The sequence below is a fragment of the Carcharodon carcharias genome, chromosome 22 (genome assembly GCF_017639515.1).
Source record: "Carcharodon carcharias isolate sCarCar2 chromosome 22, sCarCar2.pri, whole genome shotgun sequence".
Lineage (NCBI taxonomy): Eukaryota > Metazoa > Chordata > Chondrichthyes > Lamniformes > Lamnidae > Carcharodon > Carcharodon carcharias.
In genome coordinates, this window is record NC_054488.1 from 36,628,328 (window position 1) to 36,652,776 (window position 24,449).

The 24,449-nt window shown below is 43.7% G+C and overlaps 1 protein-coding gene and 2 long non-coding RNA genes across 3 annotated transcripts in view; 1 reads left to right on the forward strand and 2 right to left on the reverse strand.

Annotated features, from left to right (window-relative positions):
- LOC121293660 (alpha-1,6-mannosylglycoprotein 6-beta-N-acetylglucosaminyltransferase B-like) overlaps positions 1 to 24,449 on the forward strand; it is a 1,251,241-nt gene that overhangs the window by 1,069,434 nt on the left and 157,358 nt on the right. Inside the window, exon 19 of the mRNA XM_041216828.1 lies at positions 1,846 to 1,979. Coding sequence (XP_041072762.1) covers positions 1,846 to 1,979 — 134 coding nt within the window. The remainder of the gene's footprint in view (positions 1 to 1,845; positions 1,980 to 24,449) is intronic.
- Positions 4,800 to 24,445, reverse strand: LOC121293800. Its single transcript, XR_005946600.1, has 3 exons — positions 24,310 to 24,445; positions 22,951 to 23,154; positions 4,800 to 5,260 (listed from the first exon to the last, which is right to left on the reverse strand). It is a non-coding gene; the product is annotated as an uncharacterized LOC121293800 (long non-coding RNA).
- On the reverse strand, positions 5,430 to 11,537 carry LOC121293801. Its single transcript, XR_005946601.1, has 3 exons — positions 11,411 to 11,537; positions 10,885 to 11,072; positions 5,430 to 9,050 (listed from the first exon to the last, which is right to left on the reverse strand). It is a non-coding gene; the product is annotated as an uncharacterized LOC121293801 (long non-coding RNA).

Sequence of the window (24,449 nt, forward strand, 5' to 3'; positions counted from 1 at the left end):
TTATGTTTTTCCACATTATATTCCATCTGCCATGTTCTTGCCCACTCCACTAAGCCTGTCCAAATCCACTTGAGGCTGCTTTGCATCTTCCTCACAACACACATTCCCACCTAGTATTGTGTCATCTGCGAAATTGGAAAGTTCCACTTGGCACTTCTGGCTGAAGTTGGGTCCAAATGCTTCAGCCTTGGTCTTTTGCACTGATGTGCTAGGCTCTCCCATCATTGAGGATGGGGATATTTGTTGAGACCCCTCCTTCTGTTAATTGTTTAATTATTTACCACCATTCATGACTGAATATGACAGGACTGCAGAGCTTTGATCAATCCCAAACTTTGTGGGAGTGCTGAGCTCTGCCTATTGCATGCTACATCTGCTGTTTGGCATGCATGTAGTCCTGTGTTTTAGCTTCACAGGGTGACACCTCACCTTTAGCTGTGCCTGGTGTTCTCCTGGCATGCTCTCCTGCACTCCTGATTCAACCTGCATGATTCTGTGGCTTGATGGTAATGGTAGAGTGCGGGATATGGTGGTTGTGGATTATGGTTGAATAGAATTCTGCTGCTGCTGGTAGCCTACAGTGCCTCTTGGATTCCCAGTTTTGAACAGCTAGATATGCCCTGAACCTATCCCATTTAGCACAATGGTAGTGCCACACAACACGATAGACAATATCCTCAGTGTGAAAACGGGTCTTTGTGTCCAGAAGGACTGTGCAGCAGTCACTCCTACTTCTACTGTAGGATGCACCGGCAACAGATAGGTTGGCGAGGGCAAGGTCAAGTAGGTTGTCTTTTTTGTCCAGCTCTGTCAATACTGGTGTTACTAGTGTATAGTCCCCCATCCAGTGTATATTCTGTGCCCTTATTAACTTAAGTGATGCTTCCAAGTGGTGTTCAAAATGGAGGGGTACTAATTCATCAGCTGAGGTGGAATGGTAGGTGATAATCAGCAGGAGGTTTCCTTGCCCGGGTTTGACCTGATGCCATGGTGTCTGGATGCAAAGTTGAGGACCCACAAAGCCACTCACTTTCAACTGTATATCATTGTGCCACCACCCCTGGTGTGTCTATCTTGCTAATGAGACAGGACGTACCCACAAATGGTGATGGAGGAGACTGGGATATTGGCTGGAAGGTATGACAGAGTGAGTATGGCTCTGTCAGGTTGTTGTTTCACTAGTCTGTGGGACAGTTTCCCAATTTTGGCACAGGTCCCCTGATGTTCTATGAAGGTTCCATTGGGTAGAGTTAGCTGTTGTTGGTTCCAGTGCCCAAGTTGATGCCAAATTGTCTGTCCAGTTTTTTTTTCAACTTTTCTGTAGCAGTTTTACACAACCGAGTGGCTTTCTAGGCCATTCCAAGGGCTGCCAAGCATAGGACATATTGCTGTTGGTCTAGAGTCACATATAGGTCAGACCAGGTAAGGATGCTGGATTTCCCCCCCATAGGACATTTCAACAATAGAGTGCAAAAGAATACAGAATTCAGGATTAATCAGACAGAAAGGAAAACCCCTCCCTTTATTTGTACTTTTTAACAAGTGAAATAAACAGAAAGTCATTTTCCAGATGAATCATCAGACATGAACAATTTGAGTTGGCGTAGTGGTTTGTATTCCACTGAGAAGAATTAAAATTCCTTAATATTCTGTGGAAAATACAGTGACTTCATCACGCACACTCCCCTGAACTAATAAATAGGTGATGTGTTGTTTGGTGTTCCTGACACAAGTGTTGTTGATGAAGGTGTTTGTGCCTAACTGGACCGAAAGACACTTGTACAGAGTTTTCATTTAGGATCCACAAACAGCATTGGCTTTTTACACTTTTGTTTTGATCTTTAGATGCAGGATCCGGGTAATTGACACATTTGGCACAGAGCCAGCATACAATTTTGATGATTATGCCAATCTCCATGGTTACCGAACAAACTGGGGCCACTGGAATCTCAACCCGAAGCAGTACATGACTATGTTTCGTAAGTAATCACTATATTAATGCTAATCAGTGCAAAAGTGCATTTCAGCACCCCAGCCAGACCATTTTAAAATGCTAATATTAATCTTTTTTAAATTTACTATAGGTATTCTCTTTGGTGTTAAAGTTACCAGGATTGCTGCATTGTGTAATGATGAAAACTGCAGCTTGCTTAAGAGTTTATCTTCATTGTAATTGTAGATAGACTAAATGTTATAGTTTGTTTTTAATAACATCTGTCTGAGCAAAGTCATTTGTGTCAAAGGCAAATAGCTGACCCAGCTTTTGAAGAATAGTGTTTTTAAAAGACTATTATCTCTGCCTGATTGCTGACTTTATTAAGCATATTTATTTAGAAAATCAGTTCAATGTGCTGTGCTGAGTATTGGTTCACACAGATTACTTCAATTTAAAGCTAACTTAATAAGACAAGGGCCAGGATTTTCCAGCCCCTCACGCCAGCGGGATCTTCCGGTTCCACCGATGCGAACGGAGATTTCAATGGCTTGCCGGCCCCACCGTGGGGAAACCGGCCAAGGGAGGGCTGGAAGATTCCGGCCAAGGTCTTTTTAAGAAGATACAATTCTGCCATTTGTGATGGGTTTTTCATTCTAGGTTCCCCTGCAATCCAAATTTGAACATCTGTTGACTGTTTATAACTCTGGTTGTTCTGCGGTGCACGTGGAGCACTTAGTACTATAGTTTTCCCCATTGGTCATGTACGAATAAACCAGGTTCAAAGAAGAATCCTTGGTAAAAGTATTTATCAACATATTATACAGGAACAATTCCGTACTGCCATTTTGTTACCCCCCCCCCCCCCTTCAATACAATCAGATTTCTCAGCAATAAATGTTTTAATATAAGCTAAATAGTTAAAGCACCTGATTTTAAAATTTTATCAAATTTACTTTTATCTACTGTATATTACAAATGGTAAGGGCTGCAATATTCTCGCGAACTGCCTGTACGTATCACTGTAATGGGTCACATTGTGTGGCCCATTGAGTAAAGTGGGACACCCCCTTAACATTACATAACAGGCTCTTTCACCAACCTAGACATTTGAAAGTAACTTTTATATTGTTTCTTCTCGATAATCTTTCATCAACTGACCTCAGAAATTAGAGCCAAAGTTTAAACTTAATTCCACATGCTAAGATAAAAAACATAAGATCTCTTTAAAAGACAATTTTTCCTCAGAAGCAGCAAATGGCAACACAAAGAGTAGGTATTGATGGAGTGGTGTTTAACCAGCCCTGGTATGAACTGAATTAAACTAAAAAAAAGACTGTCAGGACATAGTAATACTCACAAAAGTCTGCTGAGTATCCCAATTTGACTCAACATGAACACATCAACACTTCCCCTCATGTACCTAAGAGTTTTTATTACCCCGTGATTCATGAAGTAATATGTAGCAATGCAAAGAAGCTTTAACTGCAGAACCATTCCCACCCACAGGTCAATTGAGGCCCATAAATATTCAATCAAGCGGGGGCCAAGCAATGTGGGCAAGCTGCCAGGTAAACCCAATGGGCATGCCTTTTTTTTATTCATTCATCGGATGTGGGCATTGCTGGCTAGGCCAGAATTTGTTGCCCATCCCTAACTGCCCTAGGGAAAGTAGTGGTGAGCTGTCTTCTTGAACCACAGCAGTCCATATGATGTAGGTACACCCACAGTGCTATTAGGGAGGAAGTTCCAGGATTTTGACCCAGCCACACTGAAGGAACAGTGATATATTTTTAAGTCAGGATGGTGAGTGACTTAGAGGGGAACATCCAGGTGATGGGGTTCCCATGTGTCTGTGTCCTTGTCCTTCTAGATGGCAGCGGTCATTAGTTTGGAAGGTGCTGTCTAAGGATCCTTGATGAGTTCCTGCACTGCATTTTGTAGATGATACACACTGCTGTCATTGTGCGCCAGTGGTGTAGGGAGTGAATGTTAGTGGATGGGGTGCCAATCAAGTGGGCTGCTTTGACCTGGATGGTGTCAGGCATCTTGAGTATTATTGGAGCTACATTCATCCGGGCAAGTGGAGAGTATTCCATCACACTCATAACTTATGCCTTATGGATGGTGGTCAGACTTTGGGAAGTCAAGAGGTGAGTTACTCGCATGTGGCCAGGTGTGGGAGTTCCCCTTCTCGGGCACCCTGTGCCCAATGGAGGAGCCCAATGACAGCAGGAAGACATCCCCTCTGTCCTTTATACCAACCCCCCCCCCCCCCCCCCCCCCCCCCACTCCCTCACTGGGGCTTCCCTGGCAATCCTGCATCCACAAACGCTGGTTCTGGGACTCCTGTGACAATCCCCCTCCTAGGGTCTAGTGCAATACCACCAGTGGCTACCGCTCCTGGTGGCACTGTCGATAATGGAAAGCACTGATCTCTGAGTGTTCAGCAGCTCTTGGAGGCAAGAAATTCACCCTGAAGGCCCCAGGAACCCCGATGGCAGCCTGCAAACAGCCTGTTTGGGATTAAGTCCTGTTGGGGCTCCCAGAAATGACCATGGCAGTGTTGCCACATGCTCTTTAGCTGGTGGATGGGCCCACCACTGTAACCATTAAATTCCACCCTTTGTGTCAACTTTTGTCTTCATAGATTCCAGTGTGTTCAGGTTAAATGGAAAAACGCTTTGTTAGCTGACTCTGAAAATGTATTTGTGATGTGTTGCTGTTTTCCCACAATAATTCAAAATGCTTTCTGAAATTTTATCTGCTATTTTTTGTAACTGAAATGTATAATGTCTATAATAAGAGTTAATCAAAATAAGAAATGTTATTGCCTATTTCAGAATAAAACTGATATTCTCCTCTTCTCCTGAATTGTCTTCGATAAAGTTTTGACTTGAAGAACTCAACCTCTCTCAAAGGTTTAGGTTTGGGCAATAGTTTTGTCCACAGTTCTGAAAAAAAATCTAGGTCTTCCCTTAATGATGCCAGACTTCCCGTATGGCCAAACTCCAGCAGTCCCACAGTCTTGCTATCAAGCACCAGAACATCCATCCTAGTTTTGCCATACTCTAGGGCAATTTGCCAGTGTTACCAAAACCCAGGTCTATCCCTCAATACTACAATGACCCACCAGGTACCACCAGCTTCTGGTGATTTGCACAGGATGCCAATTAGGGATAGGCCACTCCCAGGTACTAATTAAGTGAGGCCTGGGTCTTAGAATGTCTGTCTCTTTGCTGCTGGAAAGGGCCAGCTGCCAGCACACTCGCCAATCTGCCATCCAACAGTTAAAATGTGTTTGAAAGCCACTTGATCTGTTGGTCTCTGAAAAGGGAGATAAAAAAGCAATCATTAGGAGACACTTAAAAGGAGATTTTGGTAAAAGGTTATTGTGCTGGCTGTGAGGCAGCAAAAGGTGGACTCAGAAAGACAGGAGAATGCAAGGAGGGAATCTCCTTCAGTTAAATAAGATCAACTCACTGATGTTGGGGAAGCATGGTATGTTTATTATTTGGTAATATTACATAACTTGCATTGATTAAAATTAATGAATTTAATAACTATTGCTCTACATGTTCTTTTGATAAGAAATAAAATAGGTTGACATTTCAAACCTACATACTTTGTCTCATTTGACCAATGCTGCTTGATCCACCTTTGAAGAATTTGAAGAAATACACTCATGAAAGATATGAATATTCAGACATGATCACAAGGATTGCTAATGTTATAACCTTAGATTACCCTATGTATGTAGATGTAAGGTAGTGTGAGGTTGCTTGTGTGAATGCTGCCACTGAACCAGAAAAGGTATCTAAACAATCCTAATTTCACAGCAGCCATTAAATTAAAATGGAATGTGACATACTGAGTAACTGTAAATCAGTGAACCCGATGTTATCCCTACATAGCATAAAGGATCCTATTATGGAACACGGCTTGACTCACCACAAGCAATACCTTGGAAGAGTTACTATTAAATAAACATGATTTATACACCATTGGTTACAAAGGTATTTGGAAATAGAAAGACAAAAAGTTGAAAGAATAAATATCTTGCAAGCAGCGTTTTTGTTAGAAAATTCCATTTCACATTTCATGAGGGAATTCAGTAGGCAAAAACGCATTGCAGATTAGTCAGAACAACAGCTATGTTGTACAGCTGCAGTTAGAGCTTGGTTACCTTGAACTGATTGATGTATATCTGCAAAATCTTCAGGGAAAAGATCTCAACAAAATGGGAATATTTGCTCACTAATTGACTAGAGATTCTGAAGATTTTGGTTTGATTTGATTAAGGGAGATTTAGGGTATTGGGTCCCGGTCCACTGTTCCTGCAATCACCTTTTGGTTTCTAAAGTTAAGTGATTTGTAAATCATTTTTTTGTTAACTGTATTCTTTTGCATGACTCTTTTTTACAGTATTTCAATTCAACAAACAAATTGTTTTAAACTAAACTCAATCACTTTGCACAATCACCAAATCTCCAGTGCTCTACAGCTTCTTGAAGCTAGAATAACTGGTTAACAATGCTAATGTGTTGCACTCATTTATTGTTAGAATAATTGTTCCACTTGAAATGCACAGAATGTTGCATGCCACCTTAATAGCTGACTGTATTATAAGCTCCACCTCAGCTGGATGAATCATAAATGGCAAAACGTACAGAATAATATTGATACCAAAGAATATAAACAAATTTGTTTTTGAAATTAATAAGGCATAGAAATGCACTGAAGTTACAGCTTGGAGACAAGCTATTCAGCCCAATCAATCCATGTCAATATATATCCTACACTTGAGCAGCCTCTTTGGTTAATTCTTCTCAGAATGGCCAGTGGCAATTATATCCCAAAAGATTGAACTGTACCATTATGTTTATGGGCAACTTCTGCTCAGTACAAAGGTTCAGTTTGGGGCCATTATACTTTGAGATAATTAGCTGACTTTCACCATAGGCTTTGGGGACACCAACGTCTTGCCAAAAAACTGGTCCTGAGCCCACACTTGCCACCAGCAAGACCAGTTTGGTGATTTCATTGCAGGTCACCTCCTAATTGACCGTGCTGTGAGCCAGCTGTCCAATTAACAGCAGCTGGTCAAGTCCTGATGCTGCTGGCCCAATCAGAGCAGCCACTGGGAGATGTCGGTACTACTAAGGCAGGCAGGAGACCTTGTGGGCCCCTCAAAATGGAGGTGCCCTCAGGCAGATAAGTAGAAATAATAAATTCAGGATGCTCGAATGGATGCAGGATGCAGGAAGGTCCCACTGATCCATTGCGGTCACGGCTGTGGGTGCTGCCTTTCATGCCTGCCGAGGTTGTGTGCAACGCTCAACATGTCCGAGAAAGCCTCCTGAGAGACTTGATTTGTAGGTAGTTATTAGTGTAAATAGTTCATTTGTTATTAAGTTTGTCAGCCATAATTTTTAAGTAATGGGGGAGGGATGTGGTAAAGTGGAGTACCATGTAACTTTAAGAGAATGTAAGAGGACTAACCATGTGACAGTACTGACCAATTACTGTACAGCGTGGGCTACTGGTTAACTGTAAGTCTAGAGCTGGAGGTGGTTGTGGGAGCACGCAAGGATTTAGTACTCTGCCCTCTGTGGCAATAAACAATCACAGTTTGTTCTTATGTCGGTCTCTCTCCATTATTGATAGCGAGCATTAACTAACATTTGTATATGAAGGCGAGCAATTCGAGTGTACTCGACTAGCGAGCTCATTGACTCAAGACATAAAGAGAACCCTATTAATCATGGTGTTGGTGGGGGGAGGTGTGTCGAGGAGAAAGGAAGACATATGCTGGTATGGAAGGTTGCATCATTGGAAAAATGGGCCTGAGGTGAAGAAACTGGGAGAATGGGATGAAGTCCTTACTTAAAATAAGGTGTTATGAAGCATAGTCAAAGTAGCTGTGGGCTTATAATGAACATTCGCGAATAGCCTATCCCAAGCAATGGAGACAGAGAAGTCGAGGAAGGGAAAAGTCAGAGATGGACCAGGTGAAGATGAGAGAAGGGTAGAAATTGGGAACAAAGTTAAAATCATCTAGATTGCCTTACCCTGGCAGCACAGATGAGATCATTCATCCTCTATCTGTATTGAATGGCCAACCTTATCTGTGCAGCATTAACACTGATCACCACTGCCATCGTCTACCAAGCCGGAGTGGTAATGTTGCTGCCCCTCCTACGGCTAGAGCGGGGATAGATGACATCACAGTGAGCCTCCATAGTGTCGAAAAGGCATTCAAGGGATGCGTCACTAAACCGGGGGACTACAGTCTTCTTGCCTTTCAGGGCCATGTCTTCTTTGCAGCAGCCGTGGGCAGGAGGCACTGAGAGGTGTGTGCGTGGCTACACTTTAAATACGATGAAGCGGTGAGACGACAGCTTGCCATGCAAATCAGAGCCCCCCCCACCACCCCCCCCCGCCATCTAAGTGGCATGTTTCCGGGAATGCAGGATGAATGAGGCAGGATTGGGATATGGCGTGAAAAACTGCCATTGTGGCTGGCAGGCAAAACGTCCTTTTCCCACCTGTCATGATAATAGTCGGTTGTGGTAATGGACTCCAGTACTGGATATTATAGGGTACTCTGTACCACATAAGGGGTCACCTGATCTTGGGGTTTAAGGTCAGATAGCTCATGTTGGAACCTGTCTTGATAGAAATCAGTTACTGCAGATATGTGTTCATGTGAGGAAAATGTGTCATTAAATAAAGTTAGCTCAGCTACAATGTCAACGACCTGTGTGCATCATTGAAACAAAAAGCAAGACATGGTAGCAGAATTTTATGGCAGCGGGATTTTACATTCCTACCAATGTCAATTGGATTTAGAATGGCTCGCCACATTTTACAGCCCTGTCTCCGCTGCGACTGGACCATAAAATCCTTGCCATGGTGTCAGAAGTAAACTAAACGCAACAGTGGAGGTCTGGAACCACCGATGGAGCTCAGTTTGGAGGGCAATCTCGCCAAAAACTGGAGGAGTTTCCAGCAGCAATTCGAGCTGTACCTCACAGCAATGGGCAGTGATAAAAAAAGACCCCCAGGTACAGTCTTCCATCTTTCTTCACGTAGCAGAAGGAGAAGCCCTCGAAGTCTATAACATAATCACATTTGAAAGTGATGAGAAACTAAATGACTTAAAAAAATAATGGCAGGTGATGACACAGACACTGAAACTGAACTTTTCATTGGTGCAGTAACAACAAATTCAAATAAGATGAATGGAAGGTTGATTTAAAAATTGCCAGCCTTATGGTGAATTTCAAGCTCGACGTGGGTACACAAGCAAATGTCATTTCCTGTATCGTAAGATAAGCAAAGAAAAACAGTTAACTAAAACAAAAGTGAAGCTGTCTATTTATACAGGTAAAAAAAACTGCTGTAGATGGCAAATGCATACTTAAAGTGAACTACAAAAAACAGCCTCAAGCACTTCCGTTCATAGTGATGGAAACTGATGCCAAACCCATTTATGGAATCAAAGTTTGTGAAAATCTGAAGCTAACCAAGAGAATAATGACCATCACCACAGATGACATCCTCAGCGAGTTAAATATGTGTTCCAGGGGATTGGCTGCCTAAAAGGAGAACACACCATCAAGGTCGACGAAAATATGACAACCCAAAATACACCTGCCCAGGAAGTTACCGATAATGCTGAGACCAACTGAAAACAAAGTTGGACAGAATAGAGAATCTTCACATCATCAAGTAAATTGAGGGACTAACAAAGTGGGTTAAGCCAATTGTAATTGTAGAAAAATTAGATGGGAATCTGTGAGTCTGTCTGGATCCCAGAGACCTAAACCAGGCAGTACAAAGAGAGCATTACCAGCTGTCCACAGTAGAAGAGATCACATGTAAACTAGACAATGCCCAATAGTATTCAGTCTTGGATGTGAGTCCTGGCTTCAGGTCAAGCTGGATGAATATAGCTCCTATCTCTGTATCTTCAACACACCATACAGGCGACACAGGTTTTTGTGCTTACTTTTTGGTATTAATTCAGCTCCAGAGGTGTTCTACAGAACAGGGAAGCAGCTGTTTGAAGGGTTAGAGGGCATGGAAACCTATATCGACGATGTGCTGGTCTGGGGATCCTCACGAGAAGAACACAACTACAGACTGAGGCAGATGCTGGCCAGAGCTAGAGAAAGGAACCTCAAATTGAGGAAGGAAAAGTGCAAAATAGGACTTCATGAAATCAAGTACTTGGGACAAGTGCTAAAAAGTGAGGGACTGAAGCCAGATCCAAGTATAATCGAAGCAGTTATGAACATGCCATCCCCAAAATGTAAAAAAGACTTGGAGAGGTTTTTGGGAATGATGACCTTTCTTAGGAAATTCATTCTGAACATGTCAGACCTGACAGCACCTCTCAGAGAACTTCTACAAAATAATGTGAAATGGCATTGGGAACAAAGTCACCAGGAAGTTTTGACCAGTCTGAAGAGAACACTGACCCAGGTACTAGTGTTAAAAAGTATTACAATGTCAGTCAGCTAGTCAATATCTCAGTAGACACTTCAAAGACTGGCCTGAGAGCTGTCCTCTTGTAAAATGAGACACCAGTGGCATATGCTTCAAAGGCAATGACTGAAACACAGCAGCAGTATGCCCAAATAGAGGGAAAAATGCTAGCAGTTGTGTTTGGCCTAGAACGCTTTCACCAATTTGTCTATGGCAAAGACGTGGAGTTAGAGTCTGATCATAAGCCTTTGGAAGCTATACTTAAAAAGCCCCTGAACTGTGCACCACCAAGAATCCAAAGATTACTAATGCGCCTGCAGAAGCACCAGGTCAGAGTTAAATACAAACTGGGCAAGGAAATGTACATCGCAGACATTCTGTCACATGCATACCTACCATTACAGAGAAAGATGATAAAGAAACAGAAGCACAGATTCACATGCTGACAAAGAACTTACCTGTGGCTGTAACCAAATTGGCTGGGACCAGGTAAACAACCAAGAACAACGTCACCCTGAGAAAACTGCAACAGGTTGTGCAAACTGGCTGGCCGACACATCAGAGCGGAGCCCCTTCTACTGTACAGGAACTTCATGTAGCAGAAGGAATACTTTTTAAGGGAGAAAAGATCATAATTCCTGCAACACTGAGAAAAGAAATGCCGCAGCTGTTATGGCAGGCGGATAGTAAATGCCAAGCTGCCCAAATCCCAGAGGGAAGCTTGAAGCAGCTGCCATAACTATTTGCAATTTGTACTTATTTTGAATTCAGTAAAAAGGCCACCAAGTCATTTACGTTTCTTACAAAACTAAATTAAACCTTTATTAATAGAAGAAATTATTTTAAGCACATACATAGATCTACAAATTACTACTATGATAACTTCTAAATCCCCTAATTAATCTAACCCCAGTTACACCTCCTTTAAGGCAACAGTGAGACACACAGATTTTAAAAGACCCAGGTAAGGTAACACACAACAACCTGAATAGTCGAATTCAACGTGGGTTTTTCTCATCTTCGGTTCCTTGTAGACAGCAGCTTGAGGCTTAGATGTTAGTGACTTTTCACACTTGTGTTAGATCTTAGAATGCCTGCCCTTACACAGCCTTCTCTCCTTTATACATATTTTGCCCTTTGAATGCAAATTCACATTGTTTTACTATGTCTTTGGACTTTTACCTCTCTAATAATAAAAATTTATTAAAGTACCAATTTTACCAGTAATCTTTGGGAAAAATAAACACAATGTTTCTTAACTTCTCCTGGATAGGTGTAATACTTCACCCCCTCTTTTGAATTCAAGCTAGTCTGTTTTATTTAAAAATGCAAATGTTCTCTTTACACCTATGTTTCAAACATAGCTTATCTTCTGTTACATCAAAGCCTTCAGACCAGCTACCTTTAGTTCAATTAAGTCTCACACACACACATACACACACACACACACACAGACACAGACCCCATTATTACTCCACTTTACAATAAATTCCAATAACATTATGAAAATTATTATGTCTTCCTGACACAGCACATACATGAAAGTCACCTCAGCATAGAAACATGTAGGAGAAGAGCACGAGATGCAACGTATTGGCTTGGAATGGGAATACAAATCGGGGAAATTGTGAATGCTGTGCAGTGTACCAAAAGCATGACAAAAAGAACCACCTCAACCAGAAAGCATTCCAGAGAGGTCCTGACAGAAAATTGCAGTGGATTTGTTCACATTTGACAACAGTGAGTACCTACTAGTAGAATATTACTCAAAGTTTTTTGAGTCTGTGCTGCTGAGAAATGATAGTAAGAGCGTCACTGTAATGAATCATTTAAAATCAATTTACGCTCACCACGGCATACCTGAAGTTCTCATCTCAGATAATGGTCCACAATTCTCAGGCACTGATTTTCACAAATTTGCACAGGACTGGGAGTTTTGCCACACTATGTCAAATCCCAAATATCCACAATCCAACAGAATGATGGAATGTACCATGCTGACCTTAAAACGCATGTTGAAGAAGGCAAAGGTGGATGGAAGAGACCCCTACCTGGCTCTGCTGGATTTCAGGAAAACTCCATTTGACGGCATTGGATCATCTCCAGAACAGCTCCTGATGGGGAGAGGACTAAGAACTAAGCTTCCAACTGCGACGCAACTGTTATTTCCACAGCCAGTGATCTACAGCACGCAGGACCTGCTCAAACTGAGACAGCAGAAGCAAAAACAGTACTTTGTTCGAGTCTCCTGACTTCTGCCTGACCTGAACTTGGGAGAGACAGTGAGGATTCAGCATGAAGGGATCTGGAATCCTGCTGTTGTCACAGGACTCACAGGAGAACCAAGGTCTTACATAGTGCAAATTCCAAACGGACAACAGTACAGGAAAAAACAGAAATTCTTACAGAAAATAAATGAAACGTGACCCTGCTCTGAACCAGAAAGTGTAACTGAAAATCAAAAAACAGAATGCACCAGTGAAGCAACAAATAACCAGACAAAGCCTGAGAGTCCTGAAAACTATCCAAGGGGTAAGAGTGATACAGAGCTGGAGAAGGCTCCTTGTCCTTCAAAATCACCTCTGTCACCATTCAGAACATCTAGTGGAAGAATTGTGAAAAAACCACAGAGATGTAGGGATGAGTAAAAGACAAAACAGACTGATCAAAACAGAGTGAGAAAGAATAGACTTTGTGTACTTGAGTTGTATAAAAGTTTTCTTTTTAAAAAAGGGGAAATGTCATGATAATGGTTGATTGTGGTAGTGGACTCCAATATTAGATACTAAAAACACACTCTGTACTACATGCGGGGTCAGATAGCATATGTTGGAAAACAAAAACAGAATTACCTGGAAAAACTCAGCAGGTCTGGCAGCATCGGCGGAGAAGAAAAGAGTTGACGTTTCGAGTCCTCATGACCCTTCGACAGAACTTGAGTTCGAGTCCAGGAAAGAGCTGAAATATAAGCTGGTTTAAGGTGTGTGTGTGGGGGGCGGAGAGATAGAGAGACAGAGAGGTGGAGGGGGTTGGTGTGGTTGTAGCGACAAACAAGCAGTGATAGAAGCAGATCATCAAAAGATGTCAAAAACAATAGTACAATAGAACACATAGGTGTTAAAGTTAAAGTTGGTGATATTATCTAAACGAATGTGCTAATTAAGAATGGATGGTAGGGCACTCAAGGTATAGCTCTAGTGGGTTTTTTTTTATTTTATATAATTCTCTCAGGTCCAACCCTGACATTGTCATCAAACCCGCTGACAAGGGTGGTGCTGTTGTTGTCTGGCGCACTGACCTCTACCACGCGGAGGCTGAGCGTCAACTCGCAGACACTTCCTCCTACCTCTCCCTGGACCATGACCCCACCACTGAACATCAAGCCATTGTTTCCAGGACTGTCACTGACCTCATCTCCTCTGGGGATCTCCCTCCCACAGCTTCCAACCTGATAGTTGCCCAACCTCGGACGGCCCGCTTCTATCTCCTACCCAAAATCCACAAACAGAACTGCCCCGGTAGACCGATCGTCTCAGCTTGCTCCTGCCCCACAGAACTCATTTCTCGTTATCTTGACTCCCTTCTCTCTCCCCTTGTCCAGTCCCTTCCCACCTACATCCGTGATTCCTCTGACACCTTACGTCACATCAACAATTTCCAGTTCCCTGGCCCCTACCGCTTCCTCTTCACCATGGACGTCCAATCCCTCTACACCTCCATCCCCCACCAGGATGGTCTGAGGGCCCTTAGCTTCTTCCTCGAACAGAGGCCCGAACAATCCCCATCCACCACTACTCTCCTCCGTCTGGCTGAACTTGTTCTCACGCTGAACAATTTCTCCTTCAACTCCTCTCACTTCCTCCAAATAAAAGGTGTGGCTATGGGTACCCGCATGGGCCCCAGCTATGCCTGTCTCTTTATGGGGTATGTGGAACATTCCTTGTTGCAGTCCTACTCCGGCCCCCTTCCACAACTCTTTCTCCGGTACATCGATGATTATTTCGGTGCTGCTTCATGCTCTCGTCAGGACTTGGAAAAATTTATTAATTTTGCTTCCAATCTCCACCCCTCCATCATTTTCACGTGGTCCATCTCTGACACTTCCCTTCCCTTCCTTGACCTCTCTGTCTCAATCTCTGGTGATAGACTGTCCACCAATATCCATTACAAACCCACCGACACCCACAGCTATCTCGACTACAGCTCCTCACACCCCACTTCCTGTAAGGACTCCATCCCATTCTCTCAGTTCCTTCGCCTCCGTCGCATCTGTTCCGATGATGCTACATTCAAAAACAGTTCCTCTGACATGTCCTCCTTCTTCCTTAACCGAGGTTTTCCACCCACGGTCGTTGACAGGGCCCTCAACCGTGTCCGGCCCATCTCCCACGCATCCGCCCTCACTCCTTCTCCTCCCTCCCAGAAACATGATAGGGTCCCCCTTGTCCTCACTTATCACCCCACCAGCCTCCGCATTCAAAGGATCATCCTCCGCCATTTCCGCCAACTCCAGCATGATGCCACTACCAAACACATCTTCCCTTCACCCCCCTTATCGGCATTCCGTAGGGATCGCTCCCTCCGGGACACCCTGGTCCACTCCTCCATCACCCCCTACTCCTCAACCCCCTCCTATGGCACAACCCCTTGCCCACGCAAAAGATGCAACACCTGCCCCTTCACTTCCTCTCTCCTCACCGTCCAAGGACCCAAACACTCCTTTCAAGTGAAGCAGCATTTCACTTGCATTTCCCCCAACTTAGTCTACTGCATTCGTTGCTCCCAATGTGGTCTCCTCTACATTGGAGAGACCAAACGTAAACTGGGCGACCGCTTTGCAGAACACCTGCGGTCTGTCCGCAAGAATGACCCAAACCTCCCTGTCGCTTGCCATTTTAACACTCCACCCTGCTCTCTTGCCCACATGTCTGTCCTTGGCTTGCTGCATTGTTCCAGTGAAGCCCAACGCAAACTGGAGGAACAACACCTCATCTTCCGACTAGGGACTTTACAGCCTTCCGGACTGAATATTGAATTCAACAACTTTAGGTCGTGAGTCCCCTCCCCCATCCCCACCCCCTTTCTGTTTCCCCCTTCTTTTTTTTTCCCAATAAATTATAAAGATTTTCCTTTTCCCACCTATTTCCATTATATAAAATAAAAAAAAACCCACTAGAGCTATACCTTGAGTGCCCTACCATCCATTCTTAATTAGCACATTCGTTTAGATAATATCACCAACTTTAACTTTAACACCTATGTGTTCTATTGTACTATTGTTGTTGACATCTTTTGATGATCTGCTTCTATCACTGCTTGTTTGTCGCTACAACCACACCAACCCCCTCCACCTCTCTGTCTCTCTATCTCTCCGCCCCCCACACACACACCTTAAACCAGCTTATATTTCAGCTCTTTCCTGGACTCGAACTCAAGTTCTGTCGAAGGGTCATGAGGACTCGAAACGTCAACTCTTTTCTTCTCCGCCGATGCTGCCAGACCTGCTGAGTTTTTCCAGGTAATTCTGTTTTTGTTTTGGATTTCCAGCATCCGCAGTTTTTTTGTTTTTATCTCTAGCATATGTTGGAGCCTGTCTTGATAGAGTTCAGATATTGCAGATATGTGTTCATGTTAGGAAAATGTGTCATCAGTAAAGTTAGCTCAGCTACAATGTTGACGGCCTGTGTGCAATTGAAACAAAAAACAAGACACCACCCACTACTGCATTTAGTGCAAATCTGGGACGATTCCACTTTAGGAATTAATTCTCTCAGAAACATTATCCTGTTCCCAAAAACATGGGCCAGGAGGCAGGTTCCCCCGCAGCATATGCAGAGAGCTATTCAAATCTTCATTGATTTTGGCGGGACCAGACCATCCCACCAGCAAGAGGGGCCAGAAAATCCCACCCATATGGTTTCAATAAGCATTTTTTGTGCACTTCTGCAATATTTTAAACTCAGTGTGCTTTTCCTAGAAGATATAGGGAGCTGGTAAAATCAAATGAATATTTATTACTGTCATAAGAAAATTTAGACTTTAAGAATAAGATAACAGCAACAGTAAAATGTTGATAGTGCCTTTAACAAGTTTTTACAAGAATATTACTTGTTCTATTATATATTGGACTATATTTGAAAACTTGTTAGACATTAGCAACAACCAGAAACCTAACAGTAGGCTAAAGAAAAATGTTTGAGATTTCTCTCTAACCAACCTTGCACTAAATCAGCTGAAATTTCTCGCATTTTAATAAAACATTAAACTTTATCTTAACTTAGCCTATTCAATCAGGGATCACATATCTATCTATGAAAAACAGGGGTTCCACTGTTTCATCCAATCATTCTTAATTTTTTTATCCACAATCCTTGAGCCAATCATATTGAGTTGTTGAAATAATGTGATGGGTGCCGCAATCCAATCTTTACAAACATTTCAGGCTGAACTTTCCATTCGTCGGACAAGCGGAGCTGACCCAATCGCGGGCGGGTGCAGATCGGATCGCCGCGTGACATCCGCAGGGAAGCGCTATGCACTCCCTGTGCGGATGGGGGAGAATCTCTAAAATCGAGAGTGCACTCTTTCACGCATGCACACGAAAGAGCGCACTCATCTCCCTGAGGCTAAGTGCTGTCCCTGGGAGAACGCCTCTACTTTCAGCAATATTAAAAATAGAGAAAAAAAATTCCCTTACATGTCCCATCATGTGACAATGTCACGTAAGTTGGGACATGTTCATAATTTCCATAACAACTTTATTAAAATTTTTAAAGCCCTACATGAAACTTCAACCTGCCGGTGGATGAGGTTTCATGTTTTTTCTACTTCCTGCCAGGGATCCTGTCCTGTCCACCAACCTTAAGGTTGGACGGGCAGGTCCTTTAATTGCTTAATTGATCCAGCTTCATTTTACGTGTCAGCGAGCAGGCCCTGACCCCGCTCGCCAAATGTAAAATCCTGCCCTCTCAGTTGACTAAAACTGGGAAACACATTCCTAGTGGAAGTCAGTGGCTTTGCAAGCGAAGCTTATAGCTTCCCCATGACAGTTCGTAGAATAAGTGTGTGAGCTGCTGTGATCTTAGAGTCAAAGAGGTCCACAGCACAGAAAAAGGCCCTTCAGCCCATCAAGTCTGCGCCGGTTAAACAAGTACCTAACTATTCTAATCCCATTTTCCAGCACGAGGCCCACAGCTTTGTATGCCATGGCATCACAAGTGCACATCCAAATATTTCTTAAATGTTATGAGGGTTTCTGCCTCTACCACCCTTTCAGGCAGTGAGTTCCAGATTCCCACCATCCTCTGGGTGAAAAAATTCTTCTTCACATCCCCTCTAAACCTCCTGCCCCTTACCTTAAATCTATGCCCCCTGGTTATTGATCCCTCCACCAAGGGGAAAAGTTCTTTCCTGTCTACCCTATCTATGCCCCTCATCATTTTATACACCTGAATCATGTCCCCCCTCAATCTCCTCCAGTCCAGGGAAAATAACCTCAGTCTATCCAATCTCTCCTCATGACTAAAACTCTCCAGCCCAGGCAACATCCTGGTAAATCTCCTCTGCACTCTCTCTAGTGCAATCATATCCTTCTTACAATGCGGATTCCAGAACTGCGCACAATACTCTAGCTGTGGCCTAACCAGTGTTTTATACAGTTCCAGCATAACCTCCCTGCTCTCATATTCTATGCCTCGGCTAATAAAGGCAAGAATCCCATATGCCTTCTTAACCACCTTATCTACCTGTCCCGCTACCTTACGGGACCGGTGGACATGCACACCAAGGTCCATCTGATTCCTGGTACTTCCCTGAGTCCTACTATTCATTGTGTATGCCCATGCCTTATTTGTCCTGCCCAAGTGCATCACCTCACACTTATCCAGACTAAATTCCATTTGCCACTGATCAGTCCATTTGACCAGCCCACTTATATCCTCTGTAATCTAAGGCTTTCCTCCTCACTATTTACCACCCCACCAATTTTTGCGAACTTACTGATCAACCCTCCTACATTCATGTCTAAATTGTTTATATATACCACAAACAGCAAGGGACCCAACACCAATCCCTGTGGAACCCAACTGGACACAGGCATCCAGTCACAAAAACACCTCTCAACCCTCACCCTCTGCTTCCTGCCACTCAGTCAATTCTGGATCCAATTTGCCAAATTGCCTTGGATCCCATGGGCTTTGTTATCAGTCTCCCATGTGGGACCTTATCAAAAGCCTTGCTGAAGTCCAAGTAGGCTACATCAAATGCATTGCCCTCATCTACACACCTGGTCACCTCTTCGAAGAATTCAATCAAATTGGTCAGACATGCTGACTGTCCTTGATTAATCCCTGCCTCTCCAAGTGTAGATTAATTCTGACCCTCAGAATTGCTTCCAATAGTTTCCCCACCACTGAGGTTAAACTGACTGGATTGTAGTTCCCTGGTTTATCCCTTCCTCCCTTCTTGAATAATGGTACCACATTGGCTGTCCCCCAGTCCTCTGACACCTCTCCTGTGGCCAGAGATGTATGAAAATTATTGCCAGCGTCCCTGCTATCTCCTCCCTTGCCTCACTCAACATTTTGGGCTATGTAGCTTAAAAGAGACATAAGTTTGATTCCCGTTGTGTATTGAACAAGTTTCTTTCAGTCCTATTTAAGTAGTGGAGGGAGAGTGATGCAGTCCATCATGATGTTAAACATTATTTTGAAAATTTCATCAGTAAAAACTTGACAAAAACCTGTTAGCACACAATGAATACTTTCGGTACCATCTAGATGATTTTAACTTTGTTCCCAATTTCTACCCTTCTCTCATCTTCACCTGGTCCATCTCTGACTTTTCCCTTCCTCGACTTCTCTGTCTCCATTGCTTGGGATAGGCTATTCGCGAATGTTCATTATAAGCCCACAGCTACTTTGACTATGCTTCATAACACCTTGTTTTAAGTAAGGACTTCATCCCATTCTCCCAGTTTCTTCACCTCAGGCCCATTTTTCCAATGATGCAACCTTCCATACCAGCACTTCCGATGTGTCTTCCTTTCTCCTCGACACACCTCCCCCCACCAACACCATGATTAATAGGGTTCTCTTTATGTCTTGAGTCAATGAGCTCGCTAGTCGAGTACACTCGAATTGCTCGCCTTCATATACAAATGTTAGTTAATGCTCACTATCAGTAATGGAGAGAGACCGACATAAGAACAAACTGTGATTGTTTATTGCCACAGAGGGCAGAGCACTAAATCCTTGCGTGCTCCCACAACCACCTCCAGCTCTAGACTTACAGTTAACCAGTAGCCCACACTGTACAGTAATTGGTCAGTACTGTCACATGGTTAGTCCTCTTACATTCTCTTAAAGATACATGGTACTCCACTTTACCACATCCCTCCCCCATTACTTAAAAATTACGGCTGACAAACTTAATAACAAATGAACTATTTACACTAATAACTATCTACAAATCAAGTCTCTCAGGAGGCTTTCTCGGACATCTTGAGCATTGCACACAACCTCGGCTGGTTTTTCCGAGACCTCTTTTCCGGGGGACAGTTGCCCACTCGGTTCCTCAGTGGATGATTTCATCATCTTCCAATGTGGTCACATTTACTACTGCTGCCCCTCCCCTCCAAGCTTAAACAGATATAGGGCAACAAGCGCAAAGCAACACAGAGAGAAGAAAAAAATGTTTTTCTTTTCTAGGATTGTCTATGATTCCTCCTTTTCTTCCTGCATGTCCTTTTCTTGGTAGCACTGATCCATATCTCGGTCTTCTGTTTAATTTCGCTATTGGCTGTACTAGACTCAGGTGCAAGCTGAACGTGAGTAAGCTGACAGCTCTTCTGAGAACTCGGGGCATTCTAGTTTTAAAAATTCAGGGCTTATCCACAGCTGCTGCTTCAGCTCTTTCAAATCTTTCCTATCCTTATTAATAGTTTCCTGGAGAACTGGTTGCCCCTTCTCAGCTAAATCATTCCTTAACTCGGCCAGAGACAGGTTTAATTCTTCCTTTTCTCCCTCATATCTTTTCAGTGGTACAAATTGGAAACTGATTAAATTTTGTAGCACACAAAGTCCTTTAATAGGTTTTCCTTTTCTTTTTGAAGGATGCTGATTTCAGCTTGAACTCTGTCCTGTTGTATCACTTCTGTGGGCTTCTCCTGTTGGGCTTTCACGCACTCGTTGTTTTCTGCAGTAACGCTTCTGGTTGCCAATTGGGAACTTAGCGGGCCCTCAAAGTTTATCTCTCCCAGCCAATTCCTTCTGAGGATACTCGGTCCCCTGCCTGACATTACAAATGGGGTAATTTGGCGGACTATTCCTTATACTGCACCTTGACATTTCCCTTTCCGTCTTATTTCCTCACCCATGTATGTTCTCAATTTAGTGTCTGAAACTTCCAATCTTAAAGGATGGGTTCCTTTATTCAAGCATCTGAATGTCTGTTCTCCAATGATGGACATTGATGCTCCTGTATCAACTTTCATCTTTACAGGCTGTCCATTGACTATAATGACTACTTGGATTGGCTCGGTTCTACCCACCTTCAGGTTATGTAATGAATGGATGTCTGATTCTATTTCTTCTGGTTCTTCCATGAGACATATTTTACGATTTCTCCCTAGTCTTTAAAATGCTGTCTCAGCCTACCTCTGCAGTGCTGCCTTATGTGACCATAGTGGTGGCAGAAAAAGACTTGTTTGAATTATCGATTGCCCATTGGATGCCTGGATGTATTTCTCTCATTCATTTTGTGGATTTTCACTGTGATACTGCTGTTTTTTTTTACTGATCTGTACATAGGGGGCGTTTCCCGCCTTTCTGTGGGGAACAATGTTTTCACATCTTTTGCTGCCAGTCTGTCCCGCCCTACCAAATGGACAGCACCATTTTGTGCATCACTTATAGCTTCCGAATTTCTAACAGCACTCTCTATGGCTGTGGCTAATTCTGATGCCTTACTGAAGTCTAGATTAACTTCGGCTAGCAAACGCCTTTGAATAGTATCATCTCCAATCCCACATATCAGTTGGTCTTTCAATGTATCACTAATGGACATTCCGAATTCGCAATGTTCAGCTAATGCCTTTAAAATGGCAATATAGTCAGCTATTGTTTCCCCTGGAAGCCAATGCCTTGAATTGAACTTGAAGTGCTGCATAGTAACAGAGGGCTTTGGTTTCAGATGGATTTGTACAATTTTTATTAACTAAACGAAAATCTTCAAGTTGAGGGTGTTAGGTGACACAAGGCTGCAGATCAGCCTGTAAGTTTTGCTCCTGCATGTGGAGAAAAGAATTGCCCTCTTCTTTGGCTCCCCTGTGATGTCATTAGTGGTAAAAAAAAACGCTAGGCATTCGACATACTGAGACCAGTCATTGGAAATGGGGTTGAATGGATCGACACGCCCGAACTGTGGCATCGTAAATGACTGCAAGGGGACTGCGCTTCCGATGTGTTTCCCAGTTAATGACGAATTCAGGTGTTTAACTTACTGCGGCTTTCTTGACTGCCGTCAATCATTTCATGTCTGCCCTCTACAGAGTTGCTCTCTCTCTGCGGCCCTACTTACTCGTCTTCTGAATTCTCACACGGGGGTCTTGCAATTTTGCTGTGTTCATCCTCACCACCAGTTTTATGTCTTGATTCTATGAGTTCACTAGTAGGTTAAATTCGAATTGCATGTTTTCATATACACTTGTTAGTTGATGCTCGCTATCAGTAACAGAGAGAGACTGACATAAGAACAAACTGTGATTGTTTATTGCAACAGAAGGCAGAGCACTAAAGCCTTGCATGCTCCCACCACCACCTCCATCTCTTGACTTACAGTTAACCAGTAGCCTGTACTGTACATTGATTGGTCAGTACTACCACATGGTTAGTCCACTTGCATTCCCTTAAAGTTATGTGATACTCCACTTTACCACAGTTCTCGACCTTTCACCCTTTCCCCTCCCTTCCAGAACAATGATAGGATTCCCCTTATTCCCACCTTCCACCCCACCAGTCTCCGCATTCAGCAGATCAATTCTACCACCTCTGGCGTGATGCCACCATCAAATACATCTTCCCCTCCTTTTTCAGCATTCCAAAGGGACTGTTCCCTCCACAATACCCTAGTCCACTCTTTAATCACTCTCAAGACGCCTTCCCCTTCGTAAGGCACCTTTTCATGCAAGCACAGTAGATGCAACACCTGCCCTTTTAGCTCTTCTCTCCTCATCATCCAAGACCCAAAACACTCCTTCCAAGTGAAACAGTGATTTACGTATACTTCTTTCAATTTAATGTACTGCATTCATTGCTCACAATGCAGTCTTCTCTACATTGGGAAGACCAAATGCAGATTGGACGACCACTCTGCGAAGCATCTCCATTCAGTTCATAAGTGTGACCCCCATGTTTCCAGTTGCCTTTCATTTTAATTCTCCACCTTGCTCGCAAGCTGACCTCTCTGTCCTCAGCCTCCCGCAGGACTCCAGTGAAGCTCAATCTTTGCTCAAGGAAGCAACTTACCTTTCAATTAGGCCAGTGGGGGTCACAGGATGAACAACTGGGGTCGCAAGCTCTGAGTCAGCAATTGCGCTGTGAAGCGGAGACTCAGATTTGACAGCCCTGGCATCAGTTGCAAGTCCTCTTTAAAGCTGCGCGTTTTGGTTTGCTTGTGGCCACGTTCTAATCCAATGAGTTCTGAGGGCCAATTGCTGACACCAACGGAGTCTGAAAAATGGTAGGTGCCTTAGTTGTTTTTTGTGTTGGTAACTCTGCTGTTTGAAGCCCCATCCAGCTCAACAACTCTCCCCTGCACCCCGTCCCCCCCCACACCCAACCAATTTTCACTTGGGGGGTCACATGAAGTGTGAAACGTTAAAATATGGTCACAGCAGAAAAAAATTTAGGAAGCACTGGGTTAGGCTCTTTACAGACATCTGAATTCAACCGTGTGTTCAACAATTTTGGGCTGTAATTTCCCCATTTATGTTCCCTTTCTCTTTGCAGCTTTCAGTTTTACTCTCAATTTTCTCTCGTTTTGCTTCGGACACCAGGGCCAGGATTTTCAGGTTGGCGGGCAGCCGCAATCGGCGGGCCTGGGAGCGGCCAGGGAATGGACCCCCCGACCGCGATTTCACGCTGGCTGGCCGGTTAACGGTCAACCGGTGTGAAAGGCGCGCTGAAAGGCTCAGCGCTGCCGGGGTGGGGGGGGGGGGGAGCACAGAGACCTGCCTCAGGGAGAATTTAAATTCAATAAAAACAGATTTAAAAAGCCGGAAAAAATGCCCACGCGTCAGAATGAGGCACCTAAACATATGGATGCTGAAATTTGTGTCCAAACATTTTTATCTTTTTTTAACTTGACCTCGGAAACCTCATCCCGCCCTTGGAAGAGTTTTCCTGAAAAACGCAGAGGTTGCCAACGGTGATGTTGGACGGGCAGCAGAAAATCCCAGTTACTTGCGCTGTTAATGGGCTTATTGACCCTCTTAGTTGTCAGTGGATGTGCTGCCGACTCTCACACATGCTCGCCCACCAAAATACCGCGGGAGTGCGCAATGACTTTGGGACGCTCACCCAACGTCATCGCGCACGGTTTTACGCTTGAGCGTTTGTCAGGTGCACGCCGAGCGAAAAGTTCTGGCCCAGCCGTTCATCCTTCTATCATTCACACCCCCTCTAGACACATCTTTTGCTTCTCTACTCGTCCCATCATCACTCCCTCTGGCCCTGCACGGCAAAGGCTTTTGTCATATAACCTTCCCATACCTTCCACTCTATCACAGACCTTCCATTTTGCTCCTTTTCCACCCTCCTCCCTTTCACTCGCTTAAAAGTTCTTGCATTTCAAACTTTTCCCAGTTCAGGTGAAAGGTCATCTACCTGTAACATAGGGCGAAATCTTCCGTCCTAGTCGGGTGTCTCGCGCACTGCCTGAAAAACCGACAAGACACCCGCAATGACTTTTAGAAGGAAGGCCACTGTCCCTTCTACCCATCAGTTAAGTGGATAGCGGCAGGCCT